Source organism: Loxodonta africana, chromosome 3, assembly GCF_030014295.1.
Source record: "Loxodonta africana isolate mLoxAfr1 chromosome 3, mLoxAfr1.hap2, whole genome shotgun sequence".
Classification (NCBI taxonomy): Eukaryota; Metazoa; Chordata; class Mammalia; order Proboscidea; family Elephantidae; genus Loxodonta; species Loxodonta africana.
The window spans coordinates 61326422-61344666 of record NC_087344.1 but is presented as its reverse complement, the minus strand read 5'-3'; the positions used below and the strand labels follow the sequence as shown (position 1 = coordinate 61344666).

At 47.7% G+C, this 18245-nt stretch overlaps 1 protein-coding gene across 2 annotated transcripts; it reads left to right on the top strand.

Moving 5' to 3' along the window:
- Positions 1-276: 276 nt before the first annotated feature.
- On the top strand, positions 277-16597 carry TRIM63 (tripartite motif containing 63). 2 transcript variants are annotated; one of them, XM_010595098.3, is made up of 9 exons: positions 277-569; positions 1865-2037; positions 5170-5338; positions 6137-6232; positions 7307-7540; positions 8286-8308; positions 8635-8759; positions 10980-11042; positions 12101-16597. In XM_010595098.3, exons 1-9 carry the CDS (start codon positions 411-413, stop codon positions 12109-12111), a joined length of 1053 nt encoding a protein of 350 aa, XP_010593400.1. In that variant the 5' UTR covers positions 277-410; the 3' UTR covers positions 12112-16597. The 2 variants fall into 2 exon arrangements, with proteins under 2 accessions (XP_010593400.1, XP_023410152.1); XM_023554384.1 differs by lacking the exon at positions 12101-16597 and having other exon boundaries at positions 10980-12094.
- The last annotated feature ends 1648 nt before the right edge of the window (positions 16598-18245 follow it).

The window sequence follows — 18245 nt, the reverse complement described above, 5'->3', positions numbered from 1 at the left end:
GGGGTCGGGGGGAGAACCAATTTCTGGAGACAATTCTGAGTACCCATTCCTCCCTGCGGCCTGCCTCCGAACAGGCTGTTCTTGTTTACGACCCCCATCCTGGGAGAACAGCGATTGCTCATCCCCACGTGTGATTTGAGAGGGTGAGTCTTCCAGGCCTGGAGGAAACTCAAACCCCGGCAGCCAACTGGCATCGGAATGCTCAGCTGGTTCCCTCCCGGGGCTCATGTGACCAGGGTCCAGCTATAAATATCAGAGGGGCCTCAGCCCAAGACAGAATTCGGGCGCCAGAAGAAGGAGGCAAAGAGGCTCTGTGCGGGTGTTTTGTGACAAAGGCAAGAGCCCCAGGTCTGCCCATAGTTAGGTGCAGGCGAAGGAGGCAGCCAGGTAGGCCTATACCTACCGACAATATGGATTATAAATCCAGTCTGATCCAGATTGGGAACCCCATGGAGAACTTGGAGAAGCAGCTCATCTGCCCCATCTGCCTGGAGATGTTTACCAAGCCAGTGGTCATCTTGCCGTGTCAGCACAACCTCTGCCGGAAGTGTGCCAATGACATCTTCCAGGTCAGTGCCCGGCATGGTCTAGTAAAACCCTTCTCACCTAGCCCAGGACCTTTCCAAACTGCTGCTGGCTCTGTCCCCTGCAAAATGAGTCCCCCCCGCGCCCCCGTGCAGAGGCCTGAGGACTCAGCTGAGGGGTGCGAGGGAGGCTGCTCTGGCCACTCCAGTCCTTCTCCATGACGCACGTTTCCCCTCTCCATCAGGCCTACAGCTCCCCCACCCCTGCCCTAAGCAAGGCAGTTGACTTTCCGATCAAGAGTCAAATGCCTCAAGAGATAAGTAGGGGAGGCAAGCGGAAAGGAGAGAGAAACCAGACCCCTGGGGCTGGAGCCAGCTCTACAGTGGCAGGGGGCCCGGAGCTTTGGGAGGAGGGTGGTGGGGAGGTACTGGACGGTAGAGGCATCTTCCCTTTTGAGGTTGGTCCCTGTAATCCTGTGGAGGGGTGGGGGTGCCCAGCCGCCCTAAGAAAGGAACCAGAGTGGACCTTCTGGCTGGGAAGCGGGGATCAAGTTTCCCCAGGAGCACTTTACATAAACGCTCTTTCGCTGTTTTATCTTCAAAGTAGCAACCCTAGGAGCTTGCTCTAATTATAATGTCCATTTCATGAAGGGGCATACTGAGGCTTAGATAAGGTTACTTGTTCAAAGTCACATGGGAATCCTGGTGGTGTAGTGGTTAAAGAGCTATGGCTACTAACCAAAAGAGGTCAGTAGTTCGAGTCCACCAGGTGCTCCTCGGAAACCCTGTGGGGCAGTTCTACTCTGTCCTAAAGGGTTGCGGAGTTGCAAGTGACTCTACAGCAATGGGTTTGGGTTTTTTTTGTTGTTGTTTATTCGAAGTCGTTTATCGAATAAATGTAACTTGAACCCAGGTTCACTGATTCTTAAAGCAGGTATATTATCTTGTGTGGTTATTGATTGCTTAGTTGCTTCTCAGGTGCTCCATGTGTAAAATGGGCTGGTTCTCATGTCAGAATGGGGAGCTCCACGCAGGGGCCTGTCTGTGGAAAACAGCGCCTATGGCAATTAGCTTTAAATTGTTGAATGATCTCTCACAGCTGGCGATGGAAACGGCAATGGCGGATGGCCAGTGGAATCAAAACTGCTCGTTAGCACCCCTCCTCAGGTGGCACCCAGGGCACTGCCCTACCTACCATACCTTAGTTAGGCCTCTGGCAGGTCATATGGTTCGACAAGAATGGTTGGGGTAGGCAGGGGTGGGGACGGCTAACAGGAGATCAGAAAGGGAAAGGGCTGGCCAGGGATCCCAGGCCCCACCTCTGCCCTTGCCATCTGCAGGCTGCAAATCCCTACTGGACCAACCGGAGTGGCTCGGTGTCAATGTCTGGTGGCCGTTTCCGCTGCCCCTCCTGTCGCCACGAGGTGATCATGGACCGGCATGGAGTGTACGGCCTGCAGAGGAACCTGCTGGTGGAGAACATCATCGACATCTACAAGCAGGAGTGTTCCAGGTCAGCTGATCCTCCCACCTCTGCCATTCTGTACCAGCTCTCCCCGGCTGTCCTTCTCTTCCTACTTCCGCTCAGGATCCGGCCTCCCAGCAGTCCAGAGAGCCATTTCCTTCTGCCTGAGGAACATACGCCCCAACCCTGGCTCTCAGTATCAGTCAGTGAATAAGGAGGAGTCCAGACAGCAGGCTGCCCTTCTGGGAGATGCTGAGACAGAAAGCAAGGGAAAGATGAGACGGGAGAGGGAGAGAGAGGCACCCGGGCCAGCTAAGCGGCCCTGAAAAGAGAAAGCACCCAGGGAGAATTCGGCCAGTAGTTACCCGCCGTGGGTCAGCAGGCACCAGCACTGGGATGCTTCTTCTCGGCACCTCTTAACAATCCTATGGATCGGCCACAACTTTTATTATCCCCATTTCACAGATGAGGAAGCTGAGGTTCAGAGAGGTGAATCCATTTACCCAAGGTTGTGGAAGTAGGTGATCTAGAAGGAGACACAGTTGATCTAGTTCCAAATCTGTTTATGAAAGAGCAGCTCAGTCTCAGGCAGAATTTGTGAGTGGTAGAAGTTACACAGTGTCAGGCTTCAAACCGGAGAGAGCTTTACATACAGTCAGGACATCCTGACAAGACTTCCAGGAGCCTGATCCCACAGCCCTTGTGGTCCAAAACCTTTACTGAGCACCTGCTACTGGTAATGCCCTGCTGGAGGGAGGGTGGCAGACCAGGCCTGCTGAGAAAGAGCCCTGGCCTTTCTGTCTGAATCTGTTACTAACGCACTCAGGCACTGGCCTTTGGGCCTTCATTTCCCTCGTCTACAAAAGGGGACAGTGAGATCCGTTATTGTGATTGTGAAATAGGATATCGATGATTAAAAAAATACCAAATATTTATTAAGTACCTACTTTTTTTTTTATGTGTGGGGTACTAGGAGCCCTGGTGGCACAGTGGTTAAGCAGTTGGCTGCTAACCAAAAGGTTGGTGGCTTGAACCCACCAGCCTGCTTCTGTAAAGATTTACAGCCTTGGAAACCCTGTGGGGCAGTTGTACTGTCCTATAGAGTTGCTATGAGTCGGTACTGACTTGATGACAATGAGTCTGGTTTTTGTTTTATGTGTAAGAGCTGTACTAAGTACTTTTTAAGCATTACCCTATTTAATCATCATAATAACCCTATAAAGTACTCTTATCCCCATTTCACGGTGAGGAAATGAAGGCTCAGAGGGGCAGAGGTTTCCAAGGTCACACAGCAAGTAAGTGATGAAGCTGAGAGAGAGATCCCAGTCTGATCGACTCCACGGTGAATATTCCTAACCACTATGCCAGATTGCCTCTCATTTTGATAGAGCTCAATATTACAATAACACAAATGTATGGTTGATCATTACGATAATAATAAAACTGACATCACATCAAAATATTAACCCATCTAGTATCAACTTATGAAGAGCACAGTGTGCATGAACCTTTCTAGACCTTTCTGAATAATTGAATGACAATGATAGCTGTCCTTTATGAGGATCTGCTCTGTGCCAGGCATTACACATTCATTACAGGCAACTCCTGCTATGACTGCAGTAGACCTGGGAGGAAGCCAAGGCTTAGAGAGGTGAAACCATTTGTCTGAGATCACAAAAATTGAGTGACGGAACAATCTGGATTTGAATCCAGATGCTAAAGCCTGGGCTCAGGAGTTTGGGTATCTGGGAGGGTGTTGGGCACAAGGCCCCAGACCTGCAGGATCTGTGCCTCCCTCAGCACCCACTGCCACCCCAGTGCTCCCTTCCCAGAGGACAGAGTCAGGTGGCAAAGGGGGACCCTTCTCAACATGGGGGGCCCTGGGCTAAAGATGTAAAAAGACAAATCTGGAAAGGGGCTTATTTAATAACTTAAAAGAACAATAAGTCTGGGGTGCAACAGTAAGTCTGGGGTGCAACAATAAATCTGGGGTGCAATCGGTCATGCAAGGCTGTTTGGAGGTGAGGCATTCATACTGATTGTGGACAGTCATCCATTTGACACTTATGAGATGCCTGCTGTGTTAGAGGCTGGACAATAAGACAGTGTAGACATGGTGTTGGCTCTAAATGGAGGCTAGGGTAGGAAGTGACAGATACTTCAAGAGAAGCACAAGTGACATAGCTGAGGCCCTATGTGGACAGCAAGATAAAGGGAGAAAGGCATCCTGAGAATGTGTGTTTGGGAAGGAGAAAAGGAAGAGACTCTGGACCTTGGGAAGAATCTCTGGACTAGGAGTCAAGGCTTGTGCTAGACTGTTGAACAGCCATGGGTCCCCTATGTTCTAGCTGTGTGACTTGGGACAGATACCTTGCTTCCTCCTTTGAGCTTTGGGGCACCCTCATGGCATGCTTATTGATTTATTCTTTCTACCTATATTTAGGAAACCCTGGTGGTGTAGTGGTAAGTGTTACGATTGCTAACTAAAGGGTCAGCAGTTCGAATCCACCAAGCATTCCTTGGAAACTATGGGGCAGTTCTACTCTGTCCTATAGGGCCGTTATGAGTCGGAATCGACTCGATGGCACTGGGTTTGGTTTTTTGGTACCTTTATTTTATTACCAACACCACTATGCCAGGCACCACACACTGTAGATTCAGGGGTGAAGAAGCAGGCAACCTTCCCTGCCTTGATGGAAGTTACAGTCTCGTGGATTAAATATAGAATTAAATGAGGACATGAGTATAAAATGCTTAGCTCAGAGCCTGGCCCACAATAACCAAGAACTATGGTGCCTATAATTAGAGCAAATGTACTCAGCCCTACCCTTCCCTGACTTGCCAGGTGACCTTGGACAAGTCATTTCACCTTTCCGGGCCCCATTTTCTTCTTCTTTCAAATGTCTCCAGCTCTGACCCTCTGGAATTCTATGACACTTCCCATGTCATCTGCACTGGGGAAACTGGGGTTTGAGAGTTCTTGGATGTGGGATAGTGTTGGTGTCATTGGCTTCCCTGGTCCTGGGTCCCCAGAGGGTAAAAAGAAAAGGCAGCGGCCACTGAGTGCCAGTGGCTAGGGCCATGGATCTGGGCTAGCCTCCTCTGACCGGAGCTGGGGAAGGAGGCAGGGACTCTGGGTGGTGCTACCCCTCCATGACTGGCAACTGTTTTCTACTTCAGTCGGCCCCTGAAGAAGGGTGGCCACCCCATGTGCAAGGAGCATGAAGATGAGAAAATCAACATCTACTGCCTCACCTGCGAGGTGCCCACCTGCTCCATGTGCAAGGTGTTCGGGGTCCACAAGGCCTGTGAGGTGGCCCCGCTGCAGAATGCCTTCCAGGGACAAAAGGTACTGGCCTGAGCCGCTTCTGCTCCCAGCCTGGGCCTGCCGAGCATGGCCGATGATTTAGGATGTGGATCTGATCCTCGTAGATCTGCTGAGCCGGCCTTTCAGGAATAGTCCCTCTGAGGGTCTTCCCAGGTCGCAGGGACAGCACCCCTTGCCTTCCTGGGGGAGGTAGCTGAGCTCATGGGTTATACTTAGAGCCATCTGAGAGCACCTGGGTGTGGCCACAGGGGAGAGTCCAGGCCACCAGGGCCCTCTCAGGCCATGGCTTCTCCATGCCAGCATGCTTTGGGCCCCAGATAGCTCTTCCTTTGCCCCTCACATCTTGCAGACCTCAAATTCCCCCTCAGCAAGAGGCAGCTTAAAGCCTTCTCCTGGGCCTCTGTGCTATGGGAGCCCTACCATCCTGCCCCTGTGGTGAGCTGTGGCCCTTCTTTCTGTACTTCTTTCTGTTCACCCTTCTCTTGGTCTCTCTCTTCTAGAACTCTCCAAGTCTTTTACTTTTCTTCATCCCTTTCTTTCCTAGAAACAAGTCCCTCCTCTACCAGTACCTTGCTGTGTGTTTTGGGTTGCTCACTTTCCCTCTCTGGGCCCCATTTGTAAAATAAGGGGATGTACTATCTCTCTAATATTGTCTATTATGGGCCTGCCCTGAGCCCCAGAAAGAGGGGCCAGACCCCTACTGGAGGCTCTTTTTAGTAGAGAGGGTAGTAAGGGTACCACTTGGATGCTTGAGAGAGAGGGCAGACCCTGAGACTATTTCTGCCTCTGCTTACTGATCCCCCATGCCCTCCCATCTAGACAGAACTAAGTAACTGTATCTCCATGCTGGTGGCTGGGAACGACCGTGTGCAGACTATCATCTCTCAGCTGGAGGACTCCTGTCGAGTAACTAAGGTGAGGGAGACACAAGAGTCCTGCCTGGTGCTTTGAAGTCTCCTAGTGCAGCCTACTCTCATTGGTGAGACCTGAAGCCTCACCCATGGGTTGTGGCTAGAGGTTGGGGCCTGGAGCCTGGGGTGGCCAAGCCAGGACAGCAGGGGAGGGACAAATTCATAAATTCTCTTATTCAACAAATGATTCTGGAGCTCAGCTGTATGTCGGGGAGTGCTCGAGGTGCTGGGGGTGGGCATGTGCATCTTGTTAAAATATACATTCTGACTCAGTAGGTGTGGAATGAGGTATGAGGTTTTACATTTCTAACAAGCCCCCAAGGGTTTGTACAAACTGCTGGCCCCCAGGCCACACTTTGAATAGCAAGGCTGTAGAAGGTGGAAGGGAACTTTCCTAATCCTGAATAAGTATCCATGATTTTCCAACTCTACTTGAAGTGAGGACCTGGAGATGAGATGGGGAAGGAGTCATCATTATTGCTGGTGGATGAAGCCTCGTGCAGGGTGGGCTCAAAGGGAGGAGGGGGACATTGTTCTTCCCATGGGAGGACCCCAATCTGATGGAGGACACTAGAGTCCCAAGTCTGATGAGGTGTTATTGTTATACCCATTTTACAGATATGGAAACTCAGGTGTAACATCTGTGTTGGAGAGAAGGGAACCTCAAAAAGTAGCCCACTAGGCGAGGAGCTACTTCTAACTCTCCTTGTACAGAATGATGCAGACTTTTCTGAATCCAGTCTTGGTCTTAAAACAGGGGGAAGAGTGTGACTTGGGGGTCCATGGGAGGCTCGGAATATGCCATCCCATCTGACCTGAGAGTCTCTACTTTTTTTAAGGGAGGAGATGGCTGTTTCCCATGACACCAGCCTGCAAATGTTACTGTTTTACTAATTGTGAGGCCTTAGCAAGTGCTTTCTTCTTGCTAAGCCTTTATTTCCTCTTCTGTAAAATGGGGGTGCGGTAAAATTCCTTCTGGCTTTAGAGTTTTTTCCTAGGCACACCTACCCCAGGAAGGAAGTGTTGGGGGTAGGGAGTAGGATTTCACAGGATGTAACTCCAAGATTTCTGTCTTCAGGAGAACAGTCACCAGGTGAAGGAAGAGCTGAGCCAGAAGTTTGACGTACTGTACGCCATCCTGGACGAGAAGAAGAGTGAATTGTTGCAGCAGATCACGAGGGAGCAGGAAGAGAAGCTCAGCTTCATTGAGGCCCTCATCCAGCAGTACCGGGAGCAGCTCGACAAGTCCACCAAACTAGTGGAGACGGCCATCCAGTCCATGGATGAGCCTGGTGGGGCCACCTTCCTCTTGGTGAGCAGGACCAGGATCTGGGCAGGTTTCTTCAAATCAACAGCTCTGTCTAAAGTTCGAGTCTTGGCTTATCCACTGAGCACCCATGTACCCTTGAACAAGTCATTTAAACCTCTCTGATCCTTAGTTTCCTTATCTGTAAAATAGGCATGTAGCAACTCCTATCTTCCTCCTAATGATTATATGAAGATCCAGTAAGAGGATGATGACTTTGTAAGCTGCAAAATTCAATGTCCGTGGAAGAGGCTATTAATCGTAGTCTGGACATTGAGATGGAGATGTGGAAATGAACAAGATCCAGCCTTGCCCTAAAAGAGCGCATTGGCTGGTGGGGGGTGGGGGGTGCGCAGAAAGGGTTTCAGCTATAAAACTTGACACTTCAACAAAAATTTCCTGAGTACCTACCGAGGGTCAGGGTCGAGCTCTGTGCTAGGCCGTGGGGGGTGGGCTCTGTGGTAGGCATGGGGTATAAAAAGGTGATTAGGACACCGTCATCTTTTCAGAGATTTCAGGGTTTAGAAATGTTTGGGCTTTTTGCTAGGGCAATGAAAGGGTCCTAGGGTGATGACCAAAACCTGTTCGAATCATGGATAGAGGTGTCGAGTTCAGGGAGGGGAACAGATCACCCCTGGGCTAGGAAGTGGCATGAAGTGCCCAAATATAATACCCCGTCACCCATTTTGCTGATTTCCTGGAGCTGTCCCTTCTGCAGTCCTAACTCTTTCCTCTCACTCTCCCCCCACAGAGTGCCAAGCAACTCATCAAAAGGTCGGTATCTCCCCAGGGCTATGATCCAAGCCCCTAACCTCCCACAGGATCTCTGATTTCTTTCCAGTGGGCCTCCTCCTTTGTATTAGGTCACTGGGAGGGTCGCACCATAGGCTGGCTTTCCTGACCTTTGCATACCCTACTCTCTTGGATCATCCATTATGGTTGTGACTGGACAGAAAGTACCCCGTCCCTCTAGGAGGAGCCTCGAGGTGCAAGGCCTGAGTGTGGGCACAAGCATGTGCACTCGGGTGAACTGGAGCTAAGACACCCCTTCCCACATCAAGCCCTGGAGATCTCACCCTGCCTCTCTCTCTTCCCCACAGCATTGTGGAAGCTTCCAAGGGTTGCCAGCTGGGGAAGATAGAGCAGGGCTTCGAGAACATGGACTACTTTACCCTGAACTTAGAACACATAGCAGACACCCTGAGGGCCATTGACTTTGGAACAGGTAAGGAAGGTGTGTGTGTCTGTTTCCCTGCTTGACCCTTGGAAACTGACTTAAAGGTAAACGCAGAGAATTAACTTTTGGATGAGTCCAGAACCTAGCATAGTGCCTGGCACAGAAATTACATATGGATCCAGGGGAGAAAAGCATCTTGGGACAGTAGAAAAAGTGTGGTGTCTGGACTCAGGGAGACCTGAGTTCAAATCCCAGTTCTGCCACTTGTTATCTGTGTGACCTTTGGCAAGTCCCTCCACCTCTCTGAGCTTCAGAAGCAGACTGCCACATCTTTATCCTGTGTTCATGTGGAGCAACTGGTGAGTTCGAACCTCCAGTCTTTTGGTTAGCAGCCAAGTGATTAACCACTAAACCACCAGGGTTTCTTAGAGAAGAAGGCAGATCCAATTTGACTGAATGTTGCATTGGTCTGAGAGATGCAACTTTAGAGACAGAAGAGAGGCGTGCACAGGAAGAAGGAAGAACTAAAAGGGCTGGAGTGAAAAGGAGAAAGGCTTCTTGGCACCTCCCGTGTCAGATTTCCTGCAAGCCTTCAGTATCTGGTTAAGTCTGTACTCAGAATCCCAGATATACCCCAATCATGGGGAAGGACAAAACACATCCCAAAGCCAAGATACCAAAGGACTCAAGTATAGCCATAGCTGTAGATCATCTGCTCCACCGCCACCCTCCTTAAACTAAGAGATTCAAGAGTAGATTGTACTGTGTGAACATGATAACACTGTGAAGCCCCACACTGTCCTCTGTAACCTCCCTGAGCCTCAGTTTCCTCATCGGTAAAATGGAGAGAATACCTACCAAACCACTGAGTCAATTTCAACTCCTAGCAACCCAACGGCTATCATTTATTGAGCACTTTCTATGTCGCAGGCACTAATCGCTTTACATAAACTATCATTTAATACAACATCTTTATGAGGCAGGTTCTGTTATTATCATCTCCATCTTATAGTGGAGAGAATGAAAGCTGAGGGTGAGCAATTTGCTCAAGGCTATTCAGCTAGCAAGTAGCCCACACAGATCTCATCAAGGGCCATCTGGTTGTGCCATCTCATCATTCCTAATTCTCAAGGCTCTTGTGAGGATTAAATGAGACAAAGTGTGTACAGCACTTAGTACAGCTCTTGGCACATAGTAAGCCAGTTGCCATCAAGTTGATTCCAACTTATGGTGACCCCATGCATGTCAGAGTAGAACTGTGCTCCACAGGGTTTTCAATGGCTGATTTTTCAGAAGTAGATCACTAGGCTTTTCTTCTAAGGTGCTTCTGATTGGACTCGAACCTCCAATCTTTAGGTTAGTAGCTGAGTGTATTAACTGTTTGCACCACCCAGGGACACCTGGCACAGAATAAGCGCTCAGCAAATGCTGAGTAGTAATTGTGATGATGGTTCGACAACAGCAGCAAGACTCCCTAAGGTTATGCACAGATCTCAGCTACTTGGCAGGACTTTTGTCTGTCATTTTGGAGGTATTAACTTTTTCAAGCCCCATACACACTCTTGACATATGCTCTGACTCCACTGACTCTGTGGTCACCCGCTCAGGGCCCCGAGGGGTTAAGAAAGTGGCTTTAGGAGGGTGTGGGGGGCGTGTTCCCTGTTAGTAGAACTTAAAGGTGACATTCCAGGATGGGAAAGCAAGGACACAGGCTGCGGCTCCATCATAAGCCCTCTTTCATGAGCTCGTGAATAGAGATGGCCTAGAGGAGTTCCCCACCCCATGCCTACACCTTTGTAGGCTAAGGAATGAGGAAAACAGGATAGGGGGCTGCTGAGCAAGCTGATTTCAAAGGCTGAGCAAATTCCTTCAGGCCGAGGACTTTGATCCCAGAGAACTGGAATTTTTGCCTGTTCTCCCCAGTGGCGCTTATCTGTCTAAGGGACAGATGTGCAGAAGAACACAGTGTGCTTCCCCGCAGTCCCCTCTCTGATCACGGATGATCAGGTGATAGAAGGAACCACTGTTTCTGGAACAAAGGAGCCTCTGCCTCAGTCCCTTGGAGGAGTGTGGGAGGAGGACGGCAGACAGGGGGATGAGGAAGCAATCAGCTTGGGTTTGGCCAGCCCCTCACACCCAGGCCCTCTCTGCCTCTGTGACCGTTAGACCGACATGGGCAAGAAAAGCGGTTTAGATTAAGTGCTAGCTCCTGGTTCCCCTTTGAGGAACCAGCCTCATTCTAACACTTTTTGTCTTTGTCACACACAGAAGAGGAAGAAGAAGTCATTGAAGAAGATCAGGATGAGGAAGAGCCCATGGAGGGGAAAGAAGGTAAGAAACCCATCTCCCTCTATTTGTTCATTCATTCACTCTTTCATTCAACAACATGAGCTACCTACTGTGTACAAAGCACTGTGCTAGGCAATAGGGATGAGGCTTAGTCCTTTCCCAACATATATTTTTAAACACCTTAAGGACGAACTCTTGTTACCTTTACCCTTAGATAAAAACCCCCAAACTATTCATAACAAAAAGATTCCCGTTTTACATCTCAGTGACCTTCCTAACTGAAAGACAACACAAGATAGCAGAGGTAAAGATGGGGCTCACAAGCCAGACTTGCCCCATCAATAATGTTTTCTGTGGTCATTTTTGCCAGCCCATTTTAAGTATTTTTAATTAGTTGCCACATTTAAAAAATAGATTAGGAAAAAAAAGGAGATTTCAACTAGGAATCTGGGCTTCCACCTTCTTGTGAACATTTGGGAAGAGCTTGCACTTTCCTTCCTGGACTTGCACTTACCCCTGACCCCAGGGAGCTGGACCACGGCAGGGCCGCCCCCTGGAGATGGAGCCACACTCACCAGGTTGCCCACCCCACCACTGTCAAGTCTGCTTGCTTCACTCCTTCATGTTATCTGCTGGCCCCAGTAGACAACTGAGTTTGCCAACCTGGCGGAGCTGATAAGAGCTTGGTTCTGAATCTCTGCTCTGCTGAGGACTAGCGGTGTGACCTTGAACAGTTTACAACTTCTTTGAGGCTTGGGCTACTCATCTGAGCAGGGGGATTTCATAGTACTGACCTCATAAAGTTATGGTGGGGAGTAAATTAAATAATGTTCGTAAATCATTTAACATAGGAAAACTCAATACATATTTGCTGATAAATTAGTTTTCAAGCCATAGTGAAACCCAGTGCTGTAGTTACTAGAACTAAATTCCAATCCAACTGAAGAATACAGAGTTGTCTTTTGGAGTTTTGTATTGGAAGTGCAGTCCGTAGTGTGTTGGGAGCTGAAGACAGATGCTTTTATTTCTCACTGCAGCCTGGTAAGCCCTGGATCCCCTGAGTCCCTGTCTCACCATGTATCTCTTTCTTTTTATTTCAGGACACCAGTAAGGAGCTGGATGAATAAGACCCTCTAGATATAAAGAGACTGGGGAGGGTGGGGATGGGCCCAGCTGCCTTGGTGACAGGCCCGGGGTGGGAGGGGTTGGGGCCTCTGGAGAGGCAATGAGGAGGTGTCTTCCCTCTGCTCAAAGAGCAGGGACTAGGTAGGAGTAGGACCCCACCACTGGGTCTAGCAGCCATTGAACCGGAATTGGAAACGTGCTTGAAACAACCACACAGGACACTTTTTTACAATGGTGCAAAATGGAGTATTTTGTACATTTTTAAAATGTGATTTTTTTTTTTTGTATATACTTGTATATGTATGCCGATTTGGTGCTTTTTGTAAAGGAACTTTTGTATGATAATGCCTGGTCATTGTATGACTGGTGATTGTTAGAAGGGAAGGAAGCCAGATTGATGCATCTGACCACTTCCTTTGCTCAGTGGGAGGCTGGGTAGTACTCATAGGCCTGGAAAGGGATAAAGTACTATATATTTCAGTGCCGATCCCTGACATGTGGGATGGTTACTAAGTTTGTGTTATGTGTCGTTTTAATAAATGCACAGTGCTCTCTCTTCCTGTTATTACCAAAAGAGCTGGGCTTTCATTCAACCTTCCTCCTCCCTCCTTCCGCATAGAGAGGGAGGCCTGCTGGCATAGTAGTGAAGCTCGGCTGCTAACTGAAAAGTCAGCAGTTCGAACCACCCGCCACTCTTGCCACTCCGTGGAAGAAAGATGTGGCAGTTTGCTTCCTTAAAGATTACAGCCTTGGAAACCCTTTGAGGCAGTTCTACTCTGTCCTCTAGGGCTGCTACGAGGTTATAAGTTGGAATCAGCTTGACAGCAACGGGTTTGGTTTCTGGAGAGGAGCGTTCGATTCTACCAGGTGCTCCTTGGAAACCCTATGGGGCAGTTCTACTCTGTCCTATAGGGTCACTATGAGTTGAATCAACTCAACAGCAACCAGTTTTTTTTTTTTTGGTTTGGTCTAGTAGGAAATTTGTGGCAGGAGGTAGAAGGTGATGGCAAGGCTAGGCTTATCCTTCCAAGAGTTCCTTATTTTTGGTGAAGATATATACAGCAAAACATAATATCAACTTAATGATGTCCGCGGTACAATTCAGTGACATTGGTTACATTCTTCAAGTTGTGCTGCCTTTCTCCATACTCTTCTCTGAATTGTTTGCCATTGTGAACACCAACTCGCTGCCCTCGAAACTTCTCATCTAACCTTTGGAATTGCTGTTGATTTGATCTCTTCCAGAAAATTCTTTAAAAGAATACAATGCTCATTCTCTTCTAATTATGCAAAACTATTTGCGGATAGTTTCAGGTTTAAAGATTTCCTCAGCACAGTAGTTGGGGGAGTTAAGGGTCAGTCATCCTCAATGGCTCTAGAGAGTCTGGGTTCCAGGAGAATTTAAGGTTCTATTCCACATTATTTCCCCTTTTGATCAAACAATTCAGTAATGGTAGCCAGGCGTCATCCAGTTTATCTGGTCTTGATGGCAAAGAAGGCAGTTGTTCATATGGTGGCAACCTCCAAGAATTCTTTAAACCAGCATTTCCCAGTGTGAGGTCCATGGAAAAATGGCCCCAAAGTGATCCGCAAAAAAACATTGGCATGTTATTGCCCTGGGTCTCCAGAAAACAGAGCCTGAGGCAAAGCTTAAAGGCTAATGCTTTAATAGGAGGTGCAATCCCAGGGCAGCCAGAGTGAAGGGAAATGGAAGCAAGGCAGGGAAGGAGGGCAGGAAAATGGAAGGCAGAGAAAGAGGGAAGCAATACGGAGTATCATATTACTGATCTGGCCACAGTTTCACTAAGACAAGTCTGATTGCTCAGTCATGTGAGATGTTTCTAGCTTAAACAACCCACCATGACTCAACAGTTCATCAGAGGGAAGAAGAGAAATTTTGTCTGCTGGCTCCTTTCCATCTTCTATCTGTCTCATGGTTGAACTTTGCTTCATAGAGTGTTCATTCACCTGAACTTCCAGGTTGCGTTGCTTGGCAATTTGGGGGAGCTGCTGGGGAAACGAGGTTGCGTGTCACGCTGTGCGGTGGTTCAGTTGAGTCTGGAAGAGGTAGAAGGAGCCATAGACCCTGTGGTCCAGTTGGGTCAGGCATGGAGGCTGGAGCTGTTACTGCCCCCACTGCAGTGAGCACAATGGAGTTATGCTGGAGGCCAGACTCACTCTAGGGAAGGCCAAGACAGCCATCAGTAGGAGTGGATGAGGGGGTGATGAAACTGCAGCAGCAGCCAGGCTTTCCATGAGCAAGCTGCCAAGGGTCTGGGAAAAAGGTAAGGCTGACGGGTCTGAGGTAGTGCATTAATTGGGCCCCATACAAAAAAACCAAAATGAAACCCAGCCCCATCACCCATTAAAAAAAAAAAAAAATTTACTCCTTATAAATTTGGGGAACACTGTAGTCTGTCCTGTCTTTGACATTCAGAACCCAGTTGCAAATTAAGGGCTCCGAGAAGTCCTGCAGTGAAAAAAGGTATTTAGCTTTTGTTGTTCTTCATTGCTGTCAAATTAACTCTGACTCACACAACCTATGTATAACATCTTCGTACTCGTTGTGGGTGTGGACTCAACATCCAAATATTGTAAACCTTATGGATACCAAGAACAAACTCGTTGCTGTTGAGTCAATTCCGACCCTTAGCGACCCTATAGGGCAGAGTAGAACTGCCCCCAGAGAGTTCCCAAGGCTGTAATCTTTACAGAAGCCGACTACCACACCTTTCTCCCATGGAGCGCCTGGTGGGTTTGAACCACCAACCTTTTGGTTAGCAGCTGAGCACTTAATCACTGTGCCACCAGGGCTCCTTAAACTTGTGGATAGTATTTAACTTTAGAGAAGGATGTAAGTTTAGAAAAGGAATACTTTATCGAGTTCACAGGGCTTAGGATACTTCCTGATCCTTAAGGCTTTTAATGAATTTTTTTTGGTGAATTGAATATTTGATCCAACATTTCTCAATTTATTTGTTCACATTACATCCACCAGAACTAGTGTTCTGTGGAACTCATTGTATGAAAGTGTTTTTAAACCCTCATGCCTCTGCTCATTTTTACTTCTAGGAGTTTCTCTAAGGTTACCTCAGCCTCTAATTTTGAATTTCAGGGAAATCAGACTTTGCTCTCATTTGTAGTCCCTTCTTAGCTCTGAAGTCTTTTTTTTTTTTTTTAAACTTAAAAAAAAAATTGTCTGCTATGTTACACAAACACACAATTCACAAAACTAGTTGTACAATTTAGTAAGCTATTATAATTTAACTCCTCTGTTACCACTACTCAAGTCAAAAGAAACAACACTGCCAGCCCCCAGAGGCAGAGGCCCTGTGACTCCCTTCCACCACAATTCCTTCTTCTGCTTGGAAGCCACTGTCTTAGTTACCTAGTACTGCTTTAACAAAAATACCACAAATGGGTGCCTTTAACAAACTTTTTTTTTTCTCACAGGTTAGGAGGCTAGACATTCAAATTCAGGGTGCCAGCTCTAGGGGAAGACTTTCTCTGTCAGCTCTAGAGGGAGGTCCTTGTCTCTTCTGAGCCTCTGCTCCTGGGCAATCTTCATGTAGCTTGGCATCTCTCTTCCCCTACCTCTGCTCTGCTCACGTGTTTAATCTCTTGTGTATCTCAAAAGAGATTGACTCAAGATACACTAATCCTGCCTCATTAACATAACAAAGACTACCCATTCCCAAATGGGATTATAACCACAGGCATGGAGGTTAGGATTTACAACATGTGTTTTTTGGGAACACAATTCAATCCATAACATTCCACCCTTTGGCCCCTCCACCCCCCAATTCATGTCTTTGCCATATGCAGAACACATTCACCCCATCACATCATCCCAAAAGTCTTAAATCTACTCCAAGTCCAAAATCTCACCTTCTAAATCATCTAAATCAAATATGGGTGAGACTTTAGAAGTATTCTATCCTGGGGCAAAATTCCTCTTCATCTGTGAACCTGTAAAATCTAGACTACAAGTTATGTGTTTCCAAAGTACAACGGTGGAACAGGCACAAGGTAGACATTTCCATTACAAATGGGAGACATTGGAGGGAAAGAAGGGATAACAGGCACCAAGCAAGTCCGAAACCTAGCAGAACAATTTACATTAGCTCTCAAGTCTTGAAAATAATCCTCTGTGGGACCATCTGGGCAATGGCCGTGCCCTCCAGACTTTGGGCTTGGCCATATCCTCTGGATGCTGGGTGGAGGCCCCTCAGCCCTGGGTTTCAGCTCTGCCTTCTAGGCCCTCCGTTAAACCCATAGCCGTGGAGTCGATTCCAACTCATAGTGACCCTATAGGTCAGAGTAGAACTGCCCCATAGAGTTTCCAAGGAGCACCTGGTGGATTCGAAATGCTGACCATTTGGTTAGTAGCCATAGTACTTAACCACTATGGCACCAGGGTTTCCTCCAAGCCCACTGGGATGGTGATTCTGCTCCCTAGGCATTGGGCAGCCCCATTCTTCTAGTCTGAGTGGTGACCCCACCCCCTCGGCCCCAGCAGGCCCCATTCTTCTGCCTGTTGGGCATGGTATCCCTGCCCCCTCAGCTATGGGCATGGCCCCATCCCCCTGGCACTCGTGAACAGCAGCCTCACACTCTGGTGCCAGGTTGGTGAAGATCTGACTCTTTTAAACCTAGGAGGCTGTGACTCCATCCTTTGAAACCAAAGCAGCCCTGCTTCCTGTGCTCCTTCCAGCAGTTCTGTTGATCTCTGAACTGCTCCAAGGACGATCCTTTTCTTTTCTTGAAGGACAACAGACGTAGCTCCTTTTGGCTTGTTTCCTGCCGGTAGAATTCCAAGAGGCAGACAGTGTTCTTCCCTTTTGTCCTTTCCCTATCCCCTTCAGTCTAATGGAAGCCTTGGTGGCATAGTGGTTAAGTGCTAAGGCTGCTAACCAAGAGGCCAGCAGTTCAAATCTGCCAGGCGCTCCTTGGAAACTCTATAGGGCAGTTCTACTCTGTCCTACAGGGTTGCTATGAATCAGAATCAACTCGATGGCAGTGGTTTTGGGTTTTTGGTTTCTTCAGTCTAATATGATGTGTTTTCTGCTGGGGTAATTGATTAGATCTGTCATTCACAGGCTTACTCCCTTTAACCAAGATTGTGTAGCCACATCCTTGGTAAAAAATTCTAAGACACATGTCCTTAGTTTGTACAACAGAATTTTCCAAATTTTTAGCTTTTGCTTATATTATGCACAGTTCATTTTAAGTCCATCCCTTTCTTCTCTCATTTTACTATAAGCAGCAAGGAGAAACCATGCAGCCCATTTAAGATCTTGCTTAGAAATCTCCACAGTCAAATATCAAGTTCATCACTTACATGTTCTACCTTCCGCTAAACACTTGAACATAATTCAGACAAATTCTTTGCCACTGCATAAAAAGCATCACCCTTCCTTCACTGTCAAGTCACAGGTTCATCGTTTCCTTTTAAAGCCTCACCACAAACACATTTAACATCCGCATTTCTAGCAACATTCTGTTGCTGTCGCCATAGTATTCTCTAAGACAATAGAGAATTTTTCTATAGCTCTCCTCACTGCCTTCTGAACCTCGCCAGAATGGTCTTTGATGTCTATAATTCTACCAAAAGTCTCTTCAAGGCAATCTAGGCTTTTACTACTAAGCATCTTAAAACTCTTCCAGCCTCTACCCATTACCCAGCTCCAAAACCATTTCCACATTTTGGGTATCTGTTAGAGCAGCACCCTACTCTCATTACCAAACTCTGTCTTAGTTATCTAGTGCTACTATAACAGAAGGAGCCCTGATGGAGCAGTGGTTAAAAGTTACAGTGAGCTACGCCTGCTAACCAAAAAGGTTGGCAGTTTGAATCCACCAGTCACTCCTTGGAAACCCTATGGGGCATTTCTACTCTGTCCTATAAGGTCACTATGAGTCAGAACCGACTTGACAGCACCTAACAACAACAACTATAACAGAAATACCACAAGCGGGTACCTTTAACAAACAGTAATTTATTTTCTCATAGTTTAGGAGGCTAGAAGTCCGAATTCAGGGTGCCATCTCTAGGCGAAGGCTTTCTCTCTCTGTCGGCTCTAGAGGAAGGTCCTTGTCTCTTTGAGCTTCTGTTCCTGG

What these genes read in the sequence shown, in the direction of transcription:
- TRIM63 (XM_023554384.1), top strand. Translation starts at nt 411, where the DNA reads ATGGATTATAAATCCAGTCTGATCCAGATTGGGAACCCCATGGAGAAC. An exon ending in TACAAGCAGGAGTGTTCCAG is followed by an intron (nt 2,038 to 5,169) that starts GTCAGCTGATCC and finishes TTTCTACTTCAG; the next exon opens with TCGGCCCCTGAAGAAGGGTG. An exon ending in GTGGGGCCACCTTCCTCTTG is followed by an intron (nt 7,541 to 8,285) that starts GTGAGCAGGACC and finishes CTCCCCCCACAG; the next exon opens with AGTGCCAAGCAACTCATCAA.